The sequence below is a fragment of the Ctenocephalides felis genome, unplaced genomic scaffold, assembly GCF_003426905.1.
Source record: "Ctenocephalides felis isolate EL2017-DRISC unplaced genomic scaffold, ASM342690v1 CF-g0.4_SCAFFOLD_03570, whole genome shotgun sequence".
In the NCBI taxonomy this organism is placed as follows: domain Eukaryota; kingdom Metazoa; phylum Arthropoda; class Insecta; order Siphonaptera; family Pulicidae; genus Ctenocephalides; species Ctenocephalides felis.
The window spans coordinates 1,982,040-1,999,629 of record NW_020539724.1 but is presented as its reverse complement, the minus strand read 5'-3'; the positions used below and the strand labels follow the sequence as shown (position 1 = coordinate 1,999,629).

The window sequence follows — 17,590 nt, the reverse complement described above, 5'->3', positions numbered from 1 at the left end:
ACAATGGATTTCACTTGGATAGCAATATAATCCGGAATTGCTACATCAATAAAAATTCGCCTTATTACAGAAATTGTAATAATGATTCATCATACAGAGATAGGATAATTGTTTGGGTTGTCATCTGTAGAGCCAACTAGTATGAAGTCAAATTAGACCAACCGCTTAAGAAGTTCTGATTGCTGTTCCAGACAATAAAAAAAACTTGATACCTGACTACCTCTTTTATTTTAAGAAACACATTTAAAACTGTTTTGCTACTATCTCTTTTATATTGGGTTTTATTGGTTCGATGTGTACTTTAAGTAAGTCCAAGTTTAGTATTCTTGTTCTGTTAGCTGACTAATGAAGTCTACATCTACAAGTCCCAAAAGTCTTTCTCCTGAATTTATATGACTTCATTGTTTCATTGACTATAGTATCCAGAAAAGTTGAAGGATAATATCTGATTTTAAATTTCTAATAATTTTTTAAAATATAAATATGATTTTATTGACCATCAAATCAATTTACTTCAACACTGATGGATTGGGAGTAAGAATTTATAACTATAATTTAACTAGATTGTGTTTCATATATATTTTATGTAGAAGCAAACATTATAATTATATACTCTTTCCATGGCTTAATGCTTTGATTTTTTAATCTGATTATTCCAAATTTGATAACCACTTCGGGTAGCCTGATATCAAGCAGTGATCCATTTTCACTTGAAAATATAAAATTAGCAACTGGATGTACTTTATATCTAAAACTCTTCAATGTATTTTATTTTCACAATCGAGTTACTTGATGTTATAGAAACTAAACCAATGTTTTTATATAATTATAAACTTTTGTAATTGCACGAATAAAGTATACAAAAAGTGAGCTGCTCATCAGGCTGGTATTTACTTAAATTTGCCCTGATTTCGATGTTCTCGTATTCAGAGAGTACATTCAAACTTTTCGAATTCAACATGATAATTTTCGTTTGCTTCTTAAGTATTACTTAAAAATAATGTATTTTTTTACAAGTTTGGCTTGTTCGGTTTAAGCTTGCAAAACATTTTTTAATAGAAATGATTATTCCAGTAGGTAGAGAATCAATTACTTCTAAGAGACAGGAATTAAAATTATATTCTTCCACATACGCTTATTTTACTACTAAATGAGAATTTCATAACTAAATGATATTCATTATTAATTGATCTAATTATTATTTCTAGTCATTTAGATAGAGTTTAGTGCACGTGGGTGACACCGAACAGATGTTCATGAATACGCAGCGAATGTAATAATGTTTATGCAATGAGACACTCGTTGTTGGTTCATTAGAATTTCGTTTTATTGTTTATGTTAAAGCCATTAAATGGTTCCAGAGTTGAATCACACATATTATATTGCTTATCGAATAGCGATCGATAATTAATAATCGTTTTATATCGATATTGGTATTTGGGAAAGGAATTATATTTCAAGCGGGGAGATGATTAATTTGCATGCTGTATGTGCCCGTCTGTATCTTGCTTCAACTCTTCTATTTTTGTGATAATTTGTGATTCATATTTTTATTATACTATTTAGCTACAAGCTAAATTTTAACAATAAAAATAGGCTTAATACAAATCATCTGTCACAAGAATTTTTCAATTTTTTTATTTAATTTTTTTTTAATTTAAAACACTAAATTCCTAGTATATGTGTGTATATATACGTGTATCCATAGATCATTTCATCATGCATAAGTCATCTTGGTCATTCCGCTTCAGTATGACTAAAACATTTATTTTGCAAACTGATATCTTTTAGAAAAACTCATTTAGCGATAATCAGAATGATTAATTGGCATCGTATTTGTCACGAAACAAAACACTATTAGACTTATTGGCGCAGTAGGTTAAAACAGATAAGGACACATCCATGATAACATATTCTGCAACGTATTTATTTAACTACTGTAATGTAGATTTGATTATAATTACGATTAATTATAATTATTTCATCTATTACATTATAATAATACATAATATTGATAAATGTCTATAAAGTTTATATGTTACGAGAGTGTGGGGATAATTGGTTTCAATATAGTGCACTGCGTTGTTGATCATAACAATGCTATTTCGTTTTAAATTTTAGACAACATTCGAAAGAAAAGATATTAATTATTGCATCTCTTCCGGCGTGTAAAACAATTTTTTTAATTTATATTTTATTTAAATTTATTAATCCAAATATTTTATACCAATACTCAGTCTAAACTGGTAGGCGGTTCAATAATTATTAATTTTAGTACATACTCTACCATGAGAATTTGGATATTAAATTATACTCTGATATACCTATTGAACTTATTACTAAACTATTTATAGTTAATTATACAACAATGTACTAGAATTTTAAAAAATGATATGCAGAAATTCTACTACATAATAATACTAGACAGTCGTTAACATTTCACTTAAGTTATATTTATGACTATCACTCTTGTTCCATCTGGTTCATCCAAGTACACTTCACAGAGATTTGTAATATTTTATGACTTCAGTCAGTTTTAATGCCAAATTTAATTGATACATTTAATTTAGATTGAAATCATGACAAATCTTTCATAAACTCCTAGATCCTTTATTTTATCAATAAAATTGGCAAGAAAAGGGCAAATGAAGTTGAGAAAAAAGTATTTATTACTTAAAGCCAAATTATATTGACATATTCAAATTTGATTGAAACCATGCAAAATCGTTCATAAATCTTCAATCCATAATCCCATATCATCCCGTTTTTCTTTGTTACTTTTTATAGTTCATTTATAATTGTTGAGGAGAAAAGTGTGTAATACCCACAAATAATATAAATCCTCGATTATAATATGAATATTAATATATAAAGTGTAATTTTTATATAAGTTTGAAATACAGGCCAGTACGTGGGTGGTTGTTGCACTGAGGATTTTATTTAAATAGCTCTTTATTAAATGTTTGCACGTGTTATTGATTAATCGCCCATTGACGTGCGTTATATTTTTATACACTAGCTTATATTACAAATGAACTTATCACACATTTATTAATATTATTATTAAAATAGTTAAATATTATTTTTATTACTTGACGCAAATATTATAGTTAAAAATTTACTTTATATTGACATCAAAGCAGGCCATTTTTTGTACACTTTACGATTTTGATTCAATGGGTCATGTCAAAAAACTTTGCTAAAGAAAACTGAAAAGCTCAAAAGTGAAATTAGAAAAGCCAAAATTTCATTTATAGTTTTTTCTGTCCTCGTCTGCGAATTTGATGAAACTTTGCAAAAAAAACTTTGAAATATATAAAATTTCAAAGAGATATAATCACTATAAATTTTTTGTTACATTTTTTTGCTCTATTTACAGAATGTTTGCGCAAATATTTTTTTTCTATGAAATTCGAAACCGGCTAAAACATTCTAAAAACGGTTTGCTGAAATGTCGGTTTTTGTATAAATCCTAGTATGAATCTTTAACACTAAATAATAATTGTTTGATGAATCTTTTGGTTTCTATTATTTATTGGAATCCTTGTCCCAAGCTGTAATACATACAAATTCAAGACGAAACTATATATTATATTTATTAATTTAATTTATTATATACCGATGAGGTGGAGATGCAAAATATCATAACTTATGATAATTGAAGAACTAACTATCTTGTTGATGTAAAAGGCGCATCGGATAATGAATGAAGAAAGTTTTACCGAGAAAAAATATAAAAATAACATTTGTCTTTATTTATCTAAGATTTACTACAATATTTTCTTATGTACATATAGTATTTAAAACGCACTTATAAATAATGAATGGCATTATAAAATATTGTGAAACAATTCATTCCATTGCTCAGTTGTGTTCATTGTTTGGTTTTCGAATTGATTAAGCGGATATTTCATAATTTGCAGATGTATCTCATTTGCTATTCCGATTCGATATCATACTGATATGATAGCGTTTTGCAATCGAGGCGATTCCTCGATTCCTCGAAGTTTGTATTTAGATTTTTTATCGCAGAAATATTGCTTTGTATAATATATATAAACATGACACAAATCTGTGTCATAAATATTAAGATTATTTGATTAGAACTTTCATATAAGCACATTACATGAAGTTCTTGATTATAACAATTGCTTTGATAAGAGGATATTTTTTGTCCAAAGGTGAGGGTTAGGGCATCTTTTGTGTAAATATCATTTGTTTATGCAGAATAGCCAAGGATATCATATAGTTTTTCCACTGATTTAACAAATACTATTTTACAAACAATGTATTTATAATCTTACTCAAACGTATGCACAGGCACTTTGCCAATTTTTTTCCCTATTACCAATTTATAGTACTTCTTCCATTTGCCAATTCAGCTGTGATTCTTCCAAATCTATTTAAGTTTTAGAACATAGTTTATCAAATATGTCCAAAATGGACATTGACATTTTTTATATAATTGATAATATATAAAGTCATTATTTGCTGGCTTAGGTAACGACATTTTAAAAGCTGTAGGAGCTTTCAAATTGAACAAGTTATTATTTTCTTTTCTCCATCCCTTCATTTCATATTTACACATTAAATTTTCACTATAAGCTAATTATTTTGTAAAACAAAGGAAAGAATTTTTGTCAGAAGTGTTGCTTAGAAAAGTTAATGATCCATAGAAATGGAGTTGATTTAATTGACCAATCAAAGGGCCAATGAAGTTGTCAAGCCCTAATATTCGACGATGGCATTAAAGCAGTTATTGTTTCCTATTGAATTAAATATTACCTATAGTCAAAAACCCACGCAGGCTTATTATTTCCTGTCACTAAATTATAGACTCTTCATGGTACCAAATCGTCACACCTACATTACAAAACGAACCAACGCCTATGAGATTATTGGCCTAAAGCAAAGATAAAATGAAAAATTCCTATTCCAACTACATGAATAAATCAAATGGGTTTCTATTTCAGCTCAGGAACTTATAAATTGCATGGCTATATGTTTGATTCATACATGGAATGCCTGGTCATAAGTTCTAATATTTTATGATTAGTTGTGGAAATTAGGAAATATGTTTATGATAAATTATATGAATAGTGAAAGACTCTGATTGAAATGAGAAAAGAGAGAATTATTATTATTATTAACTTAACGACATAATGTGAACATAAATTTCAGCATACATATGAAGTCTTTCGAAAGAATTATATCTAAATGTGTTTTGCATAGCATATTGTATGATTCAATAAAAGTACTCATGTTTTCTTCGTTTTTAATGTTATGCATTGATCTTTATTTTAGGTGTGCATCAATAATTTAATTGACTTTCTCTGCACAAAAATATAAATTGCGTTCATATTTCTGATCAATGCTGCTAAAATATCAAAAAGTTTTAATAATATATGATAGGAATGGAAATGCTTCCAAAAAGCAATATTTGGTGGAAATTCTCAATAAAATACTGTGGTCAATGCTTCAATAAAGTTTTTCCTAAACCATTATAATTTAGTAGGATGTTTAAGTAAACACAACTCGCCGGTTGTAATTCTCAAGAAAAACAAGATGTTTAAATCTGTAGAATTAGTTGTACATAATTAAATAAATTATAGCATAATGAATGTTATTATGCAGAATGGATTCGTAGATATATAACCGTTGTAACGCACGTACAATTATTGTTCATAATTAAGTTTTTCCTGATAAATTCATGGTTGAGCTGAATTTCTAGGAACTCTGTCAACCACTCTACATATGAGCGCACGGCAGTCTCATTTGCTTTGACAGTGTATTTAGTATTTACATACAACGTAGTACGTATATCATTACATCATCGTAGGCTATTACTATTTGCTAATTGTACTAATGGTTAGCAAATGCGGTGTACCGCGGTCTTACAAAATACTTAAATAAGGACTAAATCTAATTTACATCGGCAACATAATTATATTTATGGATTAGGTCGTCTCGGTCACTTAATTCAGCCTTCGCTCTTAATCAAGAATCTCGTTTATCGATCGATTTTTATAGAAAATTCATTTGAATAATGAATACGTTATAGTTTACAGGCATATATTACTGAAATTATTATTGCAAGTAGGGGAAATGAGAAAAATATAAAAATTACGTACAAAACTTCAATAATCAGATTTATCAGGGAGAACTTCAGGTTTACTCGTCTGGGATTTTAATGAAACTTTCCATGGTGATAAATTTCCATTTTCATTTCCATTTTCAGCCTTGCCATAACACTGGTCTATTTTACAACATAATCGGCTCATATATTTATTAATAACTTAACGTTCAATCACCATTTTTAACACATCTAAAAATATTTTTTTATTTCTAAATCCTGTGCTGATTTTTTAAATAATTCATTTTATTTTAATTCAAATCCTGCTTTTTGCTTGATTTTATTCTAAATATCTCAAAAAATGATTACACATGGGAATCTTTTATGAATTAATGAACTCCGCAGACCAATAGTTGCACTATCATATAATAACTATGCATTCTATCATTTCTATGGTAATCATAACCATAATAAAAGAGCAAAAACAATTTCTTTTCAAAACAGAAATCAAAAGAGAAGGAAATAATCTCGCCATGTATTCATTACTCGAGTCAAGTTTTATCTAATAATAAAGTACATCAAAGCATTCTCACAAAAACCACAAACCTCAAACAAACTTGGATCGTACTAATTTGCAAAATATGTATGCATATGATTGGATTATGTTTTGATTAAAATATAAACTATGAATAACGTACTCATAAATTTGAGCTAAATGTTAATTTACGACGCGCACATGCATGTTGCGGTAATTATTATAAAAAATACTGCAAAAATATTTCTCGTTAACGAACTGGCGCGAATCGACGTAATAAAATCAACAAAATACAACCATGAAACAGTTTAACAAAGCATTCATTTTCATCGCAAAAAATAATATTATACGAGTAATGAGATGAGTAATAAATTTCCGCTGATAAAAAAAATAGTGAAATAAATGATAGGCCAGTTCGGACTGAGCTTTATATTATTATTATTATTCTGTTTACTAAAATATAATCAATGTTCGTCAATTTTAAGTAGTTCAATTAATCATTATGTGAGCTCTTAGATTACATTTATAAGTGATATATTATATTATATTATATTATATTATATTATATACATTTATAAGTGATCACACAAAATTTAGTTACATTGCATTAGTTACATGTATCATGTATGGAATGTATTAATATACTTTCATGAAAGAAGCAAAAACTTCTTAATGAAATTTAAGAATATGTATTTCATTAAGGGCGTTATATAGAGTTTTTTACTCTCAGCTATTATACTTTTTCATATATTGGATAATACTGTTGCAATTATTATTTGAGACTAGTACTAGACGTACTGACTCAGTGCGTCTAGTACTAGTCTCAATGCCTTATTTTGTATTGTCTGTAGTCTCTGTATGTTTGTCTCTATTATCGCATCTCATATAGGAGATATATAAAAGCTTTTAAATATGCATATATATGGCTTGTAATTTCAGTCATACGACCAAAGAAAATGAACATTTTATTCGGCTCATATAAATTCTGCTAAAAGCACATATTTTTTTAAGGAACTACTATTTTATCCACAGTGTACTGGACTTTTTATCTTTTGTACTTTTAATCGCTCCCCTGTTCTCTCAGGCGATACAACCCAAGTTAAGAACTTCTGACTCATGTGAACAACAATAATAAAAATAAATTTATTTGACTTATAAACAAAACTATAAACTTCTTGTAAAATATATCTTAGCTGCACTGTCTGAGAGCTTGGGCCCGGATGTGTAGAAGTCAAAAAACAAGTCAATAAATATTCATGGCGGTAGTATTCATAAAACGATTCGAGTACGCCTACACATAGTTCGCAAGGCAGACTTTCTTGTGCGTTTGTGCCCTATGGCCACAATATTTTGTAATCTAAATAGGCAATCACTAGTTTTTTTCCTCATTTGTAAGAATACGACCGATTCAATAATTGTTAACAGAGAAATCGTTGTTCTCATGAGTTGCCTTATACGGCTTAGAAGTCGTAAAAGAACTAAAACAGAACCAAGCATTATGTATTAGAATTCTGAATTGGTTACTTGACATACTTTATGCTGAAGTTTTAATTTTGAGTATCCTAATAAATAGCGATGTCCATTTTTACTTGTAAATTATAGGTTAAAAATATGTTTCCATTTGAAAATAAGCCCATGCTGTTCACTGCGATGTGATTTGGCAATCAAAAATCTTTCACATTTTTCTTCCCTGAATCGAGTTGGAGTTTAACTCAGCTCACTACTGGCCTGCCCTAGGGCCATACTACTCATGATTCATTATATGCTGATCATGATTAGAATTTTTCATTTAAAACAGTGAGCTTCACTTTTCGTTAGAAAAGTAGGTTTTACTTTTTCTTTAGAAAAATTTTGAATAAATAAGAACTTGAGAAAAATATCTTTCAGTTAATCTGTATAAAAAATTATCATTCTCCCAATTATTTATCACATTACTTAATAAATGTATTAAATTTAGCCAAACCTAGATTTATACTTTGTCATGAAACTCGCGGAATCCAGATAGGTTTTGTATAGAGAGAAACAAATTGAATTTTATTGCAGACACACATAGAGATGTTATCGACAACATTTGCTTTGTGTGTTTCTATTTTAAGATCTGATACAAACTACAATTTAATGCAGTAGCAAAACTTAAGCGATATATATATATAATATATATACGTGTAGTGTGTAGTACTAGTAAAGTAAGTTCGAAACCACTTGACTTGGTAAGGGGGCCCCCGTTTATACACACCAGTGAGCATTACGACAAAATTTTATTGCATCATTAAAGAACGACTATAAAGTTTCGAGATTAAGAAGTTTACATACGATTCTGCACTTTTAGAACATACCAATGCATGAATTAAATATATACATAACACACAAACACACATATATATTATATCTTTAATTACTTAATAGCCAATGCGTCGAAATAAAATATAATTGTATTCAAATTTGTTCAGATTAGAAAATAAAATGTGTCTCGTCGTTTAGTTGAAAATTATCCAAAAGTAAGTGCAATAATATAATAAGCATTAAATAATGAATACTGTATATAATTATACAATTTTAGGTTAGAAAAGCACGTGATTGTATAATCTAAACGGTCAATATTAGAATTAATATTTCAGCAGATTTTTTTTCAAAGGTAGGATTAAAAGTATGCTTTATGAAAGAACTGTGTTCACAGAGCATGGTTTTAAATTGTTTAGGGTTGTTATATTTATAAAAAACAGTTTTGGGGCACCCTGTATATGCATATTTGTCAAGAATCATGGACAAAAGCTGCTTCGTCTTCTAATGGAATGTTCAATGAACAATCCTTGCATTGCTGGCGCGCACATTAGTCCCATGTGCGTTATCTAATAAGCAATTTAGAAATATCTGCATTGTATTAGCGGCCTCATGTGCAAATGTGTTACTATTAGCATGAGTAGAATATGAAATGCGATATAGAATTATGAATCATAATGCTAAAAAAGTGAATTGCATTCCTTCAGACTTGTTGATCGAAACTCCGCGATTCTGGAACTGTTACTATTAGGTTGGCAACTAAGTAAGTGGGTTTTTGTTAGAAAATCAAAGAAATTTTTTTATGGAACTGAATAATTCCGACTAAATCAATGACTTTTCATCATCTTTCTAATTAATCTAAAGTTATAATCAAACCTACCATTGTTCCACATGAAGGGTTGTATATGCGTTATATTATATCTATATTTGTATTTCCAATGGTTTCTTGTCACAAGGCGACGGAAATTCATCAGTTAAAGCTCTGAATTAATCAAGATATACACCGACCACTAATATAGTGATTAGATATTCCCGGGCAAACTTGAACCCAATTATGGGTCTATCAATTACATAAACGTCAAAGTCGATCTCAAGTACATACTATACATTAGAAGATAGAATGCGGTGACCCGAAATGGATTCATTTTAGATCAAACTTCTAATCGATCGTCAATATTACATGAAAGGGTTTACATCTGATTGGTATTTAGTTGAAAGCCACAGAATTTAATTGAAACAATTTGAATAGAAATTTTTTATTTAGAATATTAAATTTATTTTCACAGTTAATCCCATCTAATTGTTCTGGATCTAGAAAATTATAATAACGTCTGGACATTAGTCTGGACAAGATTTATACTTCTTTTATCATGATGTTACCTTGTCTAGGAAAAATATGTTTTGTGGTGTTTTTTGTAATTTGTATTTAAATTAAGAATATTTTATAAGGATAGTCATGTTATTGAATAATTGATTTTATCATGCTCAAGGCATAGTTCTGTAAGTTCTTAAGCTATTTAAGAATTCCGAAGTCCGATATCTAGTAAATTTTTACTATATCTGACAAGTGTGATATATGATTGTATGATATATCAATATCAAACACGAAAAACTTTGTAATGTTCACGATTCTTTGAAGAAAAGGTTATCGTGCACAATTTTAGAGATGTTATCAAGAAAGTAGAAACGTGAGTAATTGCATACACAATGTTTATCTGATAAATTAATTTTGTTTCGTAGAATCAGAAAAGTTGTGGTATCTAATTTAGAATTTTATGCATATTAATATAAAAACTTACAGTATGTATTTTTTCCAACTTTTATACGTCTAAATCGCAATTCAGCTGAAACGAGAATAATAAAACTAGTGGTGCATGGTATCGTGCCTTAAAGCAAATTGCTGAAACATCCCGTATCGTAATTAAAATTTTTTTAAAGCTTTAATATTTTTTGATAATTTAGAAAATTTGATGTTCATATCTCTGATGATCATTTTTGACCGCCAAATAGCATTTTTTTCATTGGAACTCTTCATTTCATCAATAGAAGAAAATTTTTTTGGCACTCTTTGCCCCGTATCATTAAATTTTTTTTTTTATTTTTCTGCAATTATTATAACTTACTCTACGAAAAGTTGATATTATATAGTGTGAATAATGTAGTATTCAATTTGGACTGAATATGTACTATCTGGTCGTAGTATTTTGCGCATAGAAACATTGAATAATAAATGACCTTTCAAGAACATTTTTCCAAAGTCCTTTACGGACATCTAGCTGCAGAATGTTTTGCAATTTAAATAAACTTTTTAGCAGTTGCTTGATTTAGAACTGCGGCGAAATAAAAAGTTCGTTTCCATTAGAACTTTATACTAACATTGAAAGCGTTTTCACGTTATCGCGGGCATCAAATAAACGAAATCTGTTCAGTTTGTTAAATTAATTAACAGGCCAGACAAATCTTTTAATGAAAATCGTTCGTTATTGTTCTTGAAACAGTGTATCACAATACTTGAATTTAATTGCTTTATTTGATGATAAATGTGTAGGCCGCAGTTTATTGTTCTATATCGAGAGAGACTTATACATTAGGTCATCTTTGTAAATGAACAATTATTACATACATGGACATTATCTCTGCGCGCTTCATTAGAAAGCATTAAAATCGATGGAGTTAATGAAGCACAAGATATAATTACCCATGTTCTATTATGCGTTTAATTTTTATCATAGTATCTGATGTAATTGTTAGTGATGTCCCATTTAAAATAATTTATACGACACATTCGATTCACTACAGATTTCATTTATAATAGAATATTATTTCATCTAAATTCTCACTAAAGTTTTGTATAATTTAATTACAAAAAAAAATATGATTTTAAACCAATTGGGTATTAGTGATGAGATTGAAACCTTATCAATCTCGCATTTAAGTTTCTAAATAATTGAGTGTTTTAGTTCAATTGAATGCTAAAAATATAATATATAATTATTCATTTGTACTAGTTTTAATGCCAAATAAACGTCTTTATATTGTTAAAATATAAAACATTAAATAAAATGTACAATAACAATTACAGGTACGAAATTGAATTCCTATATATCATATCCGTTTCAAGTTTGAAGTTCTAAATTACTGATTTTGGTTTCAAATCTAGGTTAACCATTGATCTAAAATATGTTTTCAAGTAAAAATAGCCTTTTAGGGGCTATACCTATTAGAATTGCCATCAGTCCTGTCAGTTCTATGAGAACATTATCCCATAGGACTGTTTGGTTCTGATAGTTATGAGATGTTTGTGCAAATAAATAATTTCCTTTAAGTATTATACATTATTTGCTCAAACTTCTTCTATCGATTGTCAAAATTTTGGTTTACTAATACGATTTTCTTTTCCTCCAGATGGTGGAAAGTTGTCCGGCAGTAGTAAACGCAGCAGTTTGCAGAGTAGAGGCAGCACGTCCAGTTTGATCGAACGCAGTATCACACCCAGATCTCAGCCGGCCACTCCCAGGTCAGAATATATCAATTACATACAAATACAGGCTCGATATTACACTACAATACATGCCTCTAATGCACATGACATACACACACACACTACATACATGACCATTGTTTATTCTATGACATCTATTGTATATTGTATACAACGCACACCGCACAATGATCGGTTTGCGATGGACAGAAGACGTATTAATGCCATTTCCTCGTGATGGAATCAAAGCATAGTGTTACTGTATTACAGGCTGAGAAATTCAGGCAATCATAAAGGAATCTTTCATCTGATTTGCATGTTGTTTTCATCTACCCTTGCCACTTTTTACTAGTAATGACAAGAGATGTATCTATGTGATCAAGGATCAAGGATAATAATAGTTTTCTGGTCCTGGGATAGATTAGTATAGGGGTGTTTCTTTAAATACCTATATCATGAAGCTATACTTTTGGAAACAGAAAAATAATTATTCAACTTGGTGACTATTAAAATATTCTATATTTCTTGAGACAAATGACTAACATGTCCACTAACATAATATGTTACATATGACATATTATGTAATGTTCCAAAATTCTATCTGAACAAATCCTTGTATACAATTTTGTTAAACAAATCATATCTTGCAAGTGGTACAGATAGTTTTGAACCAAATATTAATGAGCGACATTTTTTAGGTATATATTGTGTAACATTTTGTTCTATTGACGATAACAATTATTAGAGAATGGTTCTATAACTTCCTGAACTAGAAGTAGCGCCAAAAATTTTGATTTGCTTATTTTATGTTTTTTGATGTTTCAATCTTTTGGCACCAAAAGTGGAAAAAACGCTATGTGTGCATGTTTGGGCAAAATGTGACTTTTCGCCGACATTTTCTCCAAAAATTTAAGCACTGATTTCAATAATTATAAAAATGCTCGATGGTACTCGATAAGGACTTAATCAATTTTTTGCAACGACTGGCCGGGCCATTTCTTTATAATTAGCAGTTAAAAGCTTTGTCCACGTTTTCACCAAAAATCCTTATCAAAACAGTGATTTATTCCATTATTGACATCACATATCTTTGCCCATTCGCAAAATTTATTAGAACTTAGTTGGAATGTTTTTCCACATCCGTATAATTACTTTTAGTTTAAATCTTTGCAAAACCCCTTGCATTTAAAAAAAATCAATAATGATGATGGTATCAAATTGTGCCCTATTCAGATTTTTGGTAATAAAAACCATGAAAGTGGGAAAATGATGGTACTTAAAAAATTATGAATAGTCACTGATCAATGGGACGATCAGAATAAAGTTATTTAGTTCTAACAAAAATCTGCACTCACTGAAAAGACCTGATATAAATTGATATATTATTATATCATAATTCAACCTTTCAATATAATATGTTATTTATTCCAACAGTTGAATTAGTTATAGCATTACTTGTGGCCTGTGGGAGACATTTTATTCGCATTCATGTGGGAGGGAAATCCTAAAAATGATGTCTTCTTCAAATAGTTGTTATCTACGATTTTATATAGTTGGTATTATAATAACTGCCGCAGATTTGTATATGCCCTTTAAAAATTGTTGTGAAAAGGTTAAGACGTAATCGCACAAAAGGGTTTGATATGAATATTCCTACACAAAACACTTTATTCGTAATCTTATTATGATACGATTATGTACGCCCATAACTGTCCGAGGAAATCTTTCGACCTGGATAAATCCTTTCACGTGGTGATGAAAGGAAAGCTCCTTCGCTGAAAATCCTTCTCGAGCCGGACGATGACGGGCAAACAATCAAAACAAGATACTCCAACGGTGCATGTCACTCACACCAGATCTATTTTCGATTGTTGCTATTATTAGCGCTGCGGGACGCATTCATTCAGGACTTATCGCCATTCTGCACATCTGCAGTGTTATTTTTATGGATTTATAGCATTCGCGAAGCCAACGTACACTCACGAAGCAATTAAAAAACACATATTTTATGGTATTATGCGACGCATATGTGATTCCGAATGGCCATAATGATTTTATCAAGTTATCGCGTGCGCCGTTTAAGTAGCGCCAGCGACGACAATTAATGGCTAAATGTTATATACGGACCAGTTTGATGCAACAGTATTTCAAAAATTATAATTTACAATACACCGCTTTCTTAGATTTCATTGATATGACTAGTTCAGAAAATGAAATGAAAATAGTTATTACGTGCAATATGTTTTATGCTGTTGCAATAACTAAGCGGAAACGGATCCATAACGTATCGCAAGTGGACTCTTGATTCAACTTAAGATTACTCATACTGCATATAAGCTTAATATTTTTTTTGAACATTAATAGAATTCAATGAGTCAGCCGAGGCTTAACCAGTAACGACTTGAGCTAGCACAAACTAGTCTCGGGTTCGATATCAACTTTGACCAAGCATTATGTTATCAAATTTCCTGTTCTCATATAATTTTAAGTGAAAATCGCTTTTCGCAGGCATTGCTGCATCAAACATAAATTAGCACTGTTAGATTATTATGCTGTATATATTATTACTACATATAATATATACAGCAAAAGAAGAAGATTGCTTATCCACTGGGTTGTCCTGACGTGCAAAATAACATATTGGGAATATAACTTTCTATAATCTGTTTGATGTTGAAAAAAGTATATTTCAACAAGAATCCCAAACATAATGTTGATTACAATTGAAATCACTAGAATACTGAAGGATTTGTGATATCTCACAAATATCAAGCAAAAACAAAAGCTTCTGTGGACTAATTTTGTTTTTGATTGAAATAGAGAAATGATTTGGAATATAATGAAATTTTTGAAGCATAAACTTCAAAGATATTTTCACTTTATTTTTTGATTTTCTTAATTTTCAATAAATATAAACATTAATTTAACTATATTATTTGAATTGATTATAAATTCACTTCACACATAAATTTAATCAGGAAATCATATCTATATGTAAGTGAAATATGCTTAGCCTGTATGCTTATTGTATCAGAAACTCAACTTAATTTATATAATATTTTATTTTATATTCATAATTTATTTATTTCCGAAGGAGAAGTTTGTCTTTGTCAGAATATCCGATTTGCTAATTTTATGTTTTCTATACGTTTCAAGTCATTCGAGGCCTTTTGACGCCAAAATTGTTCCTTCAAACAAAACTTTGAAAATAAATTCGTCTCTCTGATTCATGAGTTATGTCAAGCTAATATTTGACTTTTGGTCCACATTTTCCCAAAAACGTCTACACCGATTATAAAAATTTAAAAGCCATTTGGCGAAACTCAATAAGAATTCGTATTATGTAATTATAGCAGTTGCTTTATAATTAGCAGATAAGTGCAAAAATATTCAGCAAAGTTCATCAAAAATCCTGAGCCGAATTTGGACATTGAAAAACTTCCGAATTCAGAAGATATCATTTGGGAATCGTGATGAGTAGTTTTTGGTAAATATTGACCAGGTTGTTTCTGCGTTATTCCTTGTTGAATTTTTTTTGACGATTTTAATTAAACTTTGGTCAGTGACAGAATACACAGTGTAAATTAACATCTACATATCCACATTTAGTGGTTTAATTACAAAAAAAAACATTATAGTGCAGAAGAATGCAATGGTTGCTGAATATCAATTATTATTGATTAAGTCGATTATTAACACTTATCGAGAAGCTTGTGCAACTTGCCCTTAGGCGAAATACCACTTACACAAATTTATTTATTTATTTATTTATATTTACACTTCGTATCAGAGTTTGAGCATCAATTCTTGCAGAGAATATCCTGCTTACAATCGGGAGTTTTGATGATTCATTCCAATACAGTTGGCGCAGTTCATATGAAAATCGAACATATAGAAATATGAATATTAGAAATCTTTCAAAAATCTCAAAAACAAATTAAAATTTGTCTATAATTCTTCAAAGTTCTGGTATGATTGAACCAGTCAAATTTAGTATTGACAACACTAACCATCAAATTGGAAATTACTATCTTCGGTCATGCCTAACTTGATTTTTAAATTATTACAGTCAATTACCATTATCATTATTCATGAATAATTCTGTTCCCAGGTCACAAGCGGCCACACCTCACAAGTACAAAAAGGGTGATGTTGTATCGAATCCAAGCGGTATACGCAAGAAGTTCAATGGCAAACAATGGAGGCGCCTCTGCTCGAACAAAGACTGCAACAAAGAGTCCCAAAGACGGGGTTTCTGCTCCAGGCATCTCAACAAGAAGAGCGGCGGAGGAGGAGGCAGCAGTAGCACCAGCTCGCATAATGGACCCAGGACATTCTCCAGGTAAAAAATAGACGTATGAATCATTTTGTCTTTGAAGTTGGCTGAAACAATGAAATGAATCTTTGATGTGGGTGGATAATTCATGACTTTTTTTCAAAAATAAAATATGCATTGAACATATGCCTGATTGACGCTTTGTGTCTTTAAAATTGCATGGAACTATGTATAAATTTTAGGGAGCGTCCATTAATCACGTGATCCATTTTTAAGGTTTTTTGGACCCTACCTCCCCCTTGGTGATACATGGTTTATATAGGAAATAACCATAATTTCAAATTTTGTTATAAGGATATTATTTATTTTATATGTGTCTTATTACCCCATGGACGATTACCATGTGTTTTATTTATTTATTCGAGTTTTTGATATTTTGTTTGCATTACAACCACAAATTATTAATAAGTTTTAGTTATTAACTATTGGTCAATATATTCCTGTTTTTTATATTTTTATATTAGATCCGGTAGCAAAACGATGATGGATGGTGATGGTGATACATCAAGAGATTCCGAAACTTCTCCAAATTATGGTGGCAGACTCACTGGACATTTTGACCAGGATGAGACTGAAGCAGCCAACATTATGGGTAAGTCGAGAACTATTTATCAGAAAAAAATTAGATATGCCAACCTTCTAATAACCCACGTAATTACGAAGTATCATCACAACAGCTTATAAAACTCCTAAATATAATAAAGAATAAAATTCTGACTGCTGTTTAAAAAGAAAAATTAACTATCTTATCTATAAATCAATTTTTTATGAGAGTCTAAGATTACTTGAGATTAAGATCACCAATTTGCGATTCAATGGCGTCTTCAGATTATATATTATTTTAGGTAGATTAAGAAAATTATTTTTTATGGCGTATAGATGAGC

The 17,590-nt window shown here is 29.7% G+C and overlaps 1 protein-coding gene across 4 annotated transcripts in view; it reads left to right on the top strand.

Annotated features, from left to right (window-relative positions):
- Positions 1-17,590, top strand: part of LOC113383295 — a 69,447-nt gene that overhangs the window by 36,156 nt on the left and 15,701 nt on the right. For all 4 annotated transcript variants that reach the window (XM_026621555.1, XM_026621557.1, XM_026621556.1 and 1 more), the window contains exons 4-6: positions 12,294-12,405; positions 16,481-16,711; positions 17,170-17,297. In XM_026621555.1, coding sequence (XP_026477340.1) covers positions 12,294-12,405; positions 16,481-16,711; positions 17,170-17,297 — 471 coding nt within the window. The remainder of the gene's footprint in view (positions 1-12,293; positions 12,406-16,480; positions 16,712-17,169; positions 17,298-17,590) is intronic.